Below are 5,336 nucleotides of genomic sequence, written 5' to 3'. Positions count from 1 at the left end.
GTAGTCGTGCCTCCTGCTGTGAGCCGACTGACACCCACTGCTACTTCGATTATTATTATTAATCACATTACTATCCCTATTTTCATAATTATAATTCTACTATAATAATTGCTGCTGTTATTATAAGTAGTCTTATTATATGAATCATTTATGTCATATACATTGAATGTGTTGTATCTCTGTTATGCTGTTCGTTCTGTACACATGACATTTATTGCATTCTGTCCATCCTGGGAGAAGGATCCCTCCTCTGTCGTTCTCCCATAGGTTTCTTCCTTTTTTCTCCCTGTTAAAGGGGTTTTTAGGGGAGTTTTTCCTGTGCCGATGTGAGGGAAGGACAGAGGATGTCGCATGTGTACAGATTGTAAAGCCCTCTGAGGCAAATTTGTAATTTGTGATTCTGGGCTATACAAAATAAACTGAATTGAATTGAATTGAATTGAATTGAATTGAACTTTACACAGATTCCCTGACTCAGATACCCACTGAGCCTTTAGGCCCCCAGGACTGCTATGTGAAGAGCCCCTCAAAGTTCACATTCAGGATGACTCTTATTGCTCTTATTCTTCTAATGTAAAGTAAGTATTATGTATAAGGGCTTGAAGTCTTAAGACTCGTTCTCAACTCACAAATATGTTACAAAAAATATCTAACTAATTAACAAACGTGATTTTTTTATATGTTTTTTTACATTTTCTTATTGTAAGTCGCTTTGGATAAAAGCGTCTGCTTAATGACTGTAATGTAATGTAATGTAATGTAATGTATATATATAATACTAATGTCTCGCTGTCTTGCTCACGCCAACGAACGCACGTCAGAAAACGTCATGGAGACGACGCAACCGAGGTTATAAAAGGTCAGCAGACCACTCGGCCTCCTCACTGTGCATTTGAACTTGGACACGAGCTGACAGAGGTTTAAAAATAAATTCATCACAACCTGCTAACATTAATAAGTCCACTATTCAATTTCAGACCTATTCACTGCTCATTGATAACCGTTTTAAAATAAAACCAGATGTGATAAATTATAAAAGGAAAATAAGGGTTGTTTCCTGATGGCACAGGTGTGAATTGCAAATGATATTCAGTCTTAATAATATTAAATGAACCAAAAAAACTGCTGAAAAACTGACCCTTTCACCCCTTAATAATCTTTATTAATTAGAAGATTATAATAACTTAACATATGTATATAGATCCTCCCCAATAACCATTGACACTAACCAATGTGTTCAGGCTAAAATAGTTACAACTCAAGTAAAACAATGTTTAAAATGTTTGAACTATAGGAATTGTTCATGTATTATAATATCGCCATGGATTCAGTGATTCAACTCTGATCTGCCCTGGAAAGCATATTTGGGATACTGTAAAATAAATGTGGGGTGCTTTATATTCATATTGATGGTGATGATTTATAAAGATTATCATCTTATCTTATCTTATGTATAGCAATATCCAGGGAAGTTTGTATTTTAACTGAACACACAGGATGTAGTTACATTGTTGTTTGTGTATTTATTTCATTTTGACTTAAAATTAACTCTAATCTTGAGATCAGTATTCCGTTTGTCAACTCTAAGAGGATCAGTGTTGGATCCTGTCCAGACCAGTAGGGGGCAGTAGTGGAGCAGAGTGGCTGACATCACCACTCTAACCTTCTTCTTTATGCAAACATTTCACACTTTAGCCCTTATAAGCCTCACAAATGTCCCTTCTGAAACAAAATCGATACATTAAAACATAGATATTTTTGTCCTTTTGCACATTTAGGCCATAAAACTGAGTAATCTCGCTCAAAGCACTAACAGAGCCCTAAAGCTCTCTCATTCACTGTTAAAATGTTAATATGTCCAGTTATTTCACATCTGAAAGTCTTGAGCAAAAACACAAATGTGGAGATTTTTTAAACTGATATCCGCCATTTTTTATATCCTCATACAAAGATTCATATGGTGAATTTTTTTGAACAGTTTGATGTGACACATTTCCTGAACCTCAGACAACAGTATGTTGGTGGATATATCGTTTCCTAAAGCCATCTAACCAACATGTTTCAGCACAAAGGCTTACTGACACTAAACTCATCTATACTATTCACTTACTTTGAACTTTATTTGTCCAACACTAATATTTAAAGGCAGTTTAAGATTTTATTGTCATGGATACTTGTAAACAAAGAAGAAATGTTCTTAACAACTTAACAAAACAACATGTTTAATACAAATAATTTGATGTGGATTAGTTCAGTAGACACATGTTCTTCAATAAGAACAGCGTTTATCTGAGTCTGATTTGAGGTGGTTGTGAATGAAGAGTGAACGTGATTATGCCTCCAACACAGAGGCAGATCCCCTTTGCTCAGTTTCTGCAGATTCTCCACATGAAGTTGCTTTGCTTTGTTCAAACTGTCCATATGATAAAAGTAGTCTCTGGGAAATACATACATCTTGTTCAGCCCACTGTACACGAATAGGAACCCGTCGCTTTCACCAAAAACATCAGCTCTGCTTTTGCAGCAATCCTCCATGTGCAGGTAAATATTGACGAGTCCTACACCTCACAGGGCTCGTCCACGCGCGCATCCATTTAGTCCATAGAGTCACTCTTCTGTGGTTCACCTCAAATAATATTCAATGGCAGCGGAGAATGCAGCAAAGCCTCCACATCCCAGCACCCCAGCCTTCAGACCAGCTACAAAAGAGAAAGATAATACGTGTGAGGTCAAAAGAAACAGCCTGCCTTCAATTTAAAACATCAAAGCAGAATATACCAGGGTCACATACCACGAAATCCAATGGCTCCTCCTGTCACACAGCCGCTGTACACAGCGTTCTGCCAGTCAGATTTACCTCGGTGCTAAAAATGAAAAACAGACACAAGAAATAAGTTAATACATTGTTGTGCACTTGAGCCAGAGGGGGGGAAAGTTGAGAGGCTTCAATAAGAACTACCAGTTAGCAGACATCATACAACATTTTGTACCTCACTTAGAGAATAAAAAACAGTTGTGCACTAGAGGGCGCTGTCAGACCATTTCGAAGAGGAAGCAGAACACAAGTCCCATGAGGTTCCCAAAACATCACAAACATTCTACATTAACAAAAATAATAGTTTTGTCAAAGAGCCACCGGGGAGCGTTTGAAACAGAGCTACAAAGCCAAAGAATACATCAAGCCTTGAACATCACTGTGCACTTTTACAACAATAAAAAGCCAATAGAACACTGCTCTCAAGTCAATCTGAAAACCAAAATTGTCGGAACAATTCCCTGAAAGATGAAACGAGTAATTAACGTTGGATAATATTAGTTTCTAGCTCATTTATCAACCCCGTTTCAACCTTTAATTACAGTTCCTCTCTGCTGATGTTTGCAATCTGTATTATGATTTTTTTATATTATTCTAATTGAAGTATGAAATCACTCTGCTGTGTTTTTCACTGATGCCCCTTACATTTGACCGCAAATAATGTATTTGGTCTTTTGGGTGCTGTGTCAGTAAAATCATGCAATTTAAAAAGAACTCCCATGTCACCTAATGTGACCCAGCCTTGTAGAAGTGTTTGTAGTAAAGACACTCGAGTTATAAAGATATAGTTGAAATCCTTGTACAAAGTATTTACATTTCTTGTATATTTCCTGTATTGCTACAGAGAACTGGGAACTGATTTATTAGTTTGTTTTGAGCTCCTGTCAGTAATTATTTACAATTTAGTTATCTTGTTGTATATCTTAAATACAACTCAATGCGATTTAATTTGATTTAATTATTTTATCATGCATTCCAGTGGTGTCTAGATCATAATCACACAATGTCTGATGCTGTTTTTTTGTTTACCAGATGAGGAGATAATGAAGGGAAGGGGTGTGACCTACTGATTCTATGATGCACTCTGTGCAGGAGAACATGGCGCCCACGATGGCAAAGTTCTTGGCGTATGACATCCCCCTCTGGCCCATGTCTTTGAGGACTTCTCGTGCTGATGGAGTCTTCAGAGGGTCTTTGGGGTCGAAGCCAACATTGGTATCGATGCCTGCGGTGAAAACACCAAAAGCTCCTCCGAGGACAAATCCTGTGGAGAACAAAAAACACCTGAGTGTCTGGACAAGAAATCACAACAATATATACAGACTGAGGGAAATACAAGATACCACTCTTCTCTGATCTGAGAAATATTGCTCCCCTTTAGGTTATTGAGCATGCATGTGTAATGTACAGGAAACATTATGCTATTATCAATCATTTGTTTTGTCTGTAAAATACTGAAACATCATCACAGATTCCCAACGCCCAAGTTCTTCATCTTTAAATTGCTTCAAGAGAATATTGTTTTCTGTCAGTAAATCATTTCAGCCCATCATTACAGAAACCACATACTAAAGTCCTAAACCCACTCACTTCCACATATACGATAGAGCTCGGATCTGACTCCAGTTTTTATGCAGTTATCTCATATATATATATATATTTTTAAAGTTGTGATGTTAGTGTCATTGCTTACCTCCCACACAGGCCAAAACCGCCTTGAAGGCGCAGCTCTCCATTCCCCTCTCGATCATCTTCTGCTCGTCGCTTTTGAGAGGCACCGGCAGTCCCCCCATAATGCCGGGGCTCAGCTCCTTCACGGGCCTCTTGTCCCCGATGAGATGCTCCAGAATCACACTGTACTGAATTGGTGGGCTGTCCATACTCGAACCGTCCGAAGCTAGACCTTGTAAATCGGACGAGCCAGCGTTTGCAGCACCCGTGGAGGCAGCCATGTTTCTCAATGACAGACAGAGCTGCAGGTAAATAAAGTCAAAGACGAGCGGCTGCAGATTCGCCACATTTGTAATGTCTGCAGTCTATGGATAATTCTGAAATGATACAAACACAATTCAAGCATGTATATTTGAATAATGTACATTAATGAGCTGTAGTGAGAAAACATATATAATTAAGCTTTAAAAATATATTATTTAGTGCGAGATAGCTAATTTCGTGTCAGCACATTCGACACCAGACTTCAACAGCAGCCCTGCAGTGAATTATATATATATTATATATATATATATATATATATATATATATATATATATATATATATATATATATATATATATATATATATATATATATATATACCTTCAAGGAGGTTACAGAATGTTTTTGTTGAAACCTTATGGTCATTATGGAGGCTGTAGCTTGGTGTTGCGTTACATATGTGCTTCTGACATTGTTCCACCTCACTTAACTATATTAATAGGGGTACACTTAACTATATTAATAGGGGTACACTTAACTGTATTAATAGGGGTACACTTAACTGTATTAATAGGGGTACACTTAA

At 37.4% G+C, this 5,336-nt stretch overlaps 1 protein-coding gene across 1 annotated transcript; it reads right to left on the bottom strand.

The window, feature by feature from the left end:
- Positions 1–1,471: 1,471 nt before the first annotated feature.
- timm22 (translocase of inner mitochondrial membrane 22 homolog (yeast)) lies at positions 1,472–4,767 on the bottom strand. The gene is made up of 4 exons (XM_054626326.1): positions 4,509–4,767; positions 3,883–4,079; positions 2,792–2,864; positions 1,472–2,699 (listed from the first exon to the last, which is right to left on the bottom strand). The coding sequence occupies exons 1-4, from the start codon at positions 4,765–4,767 to the stop codon at positions 2,623–2,625; spliced, it is 606 nt and encodes a 201-aa protein (XP_054482301.1). The 3' UTR covers positions 1,472–2,622.
- Between the last annotated feature and the right edge of the window lie 569 nt (positions 4,768–5,336).

This window comes from Anoplopoma fimbria, chromosome 24 (genome assembly GCF_027596085.1).
Source record: "Anoplopoma fimbria isolate UVic2021 breed Golden Eagle Sablefish chromosome 24, Afim_UVic_2022, whole genome shotgun sequence".
In the NCBI taxonomy this organism is placed as follows: domain Eukaryota; kingdom Metazoa; phylum Chordata; class Actinopteri; order Perciformes; family Anoplopomatidae; genus Anoplopoma; species Anoplopoma fimbria.
Note: the sequence above shows the minus strand (reverse complement) of the source record. Positions and strands in the feature narration are given on the sequence as shown.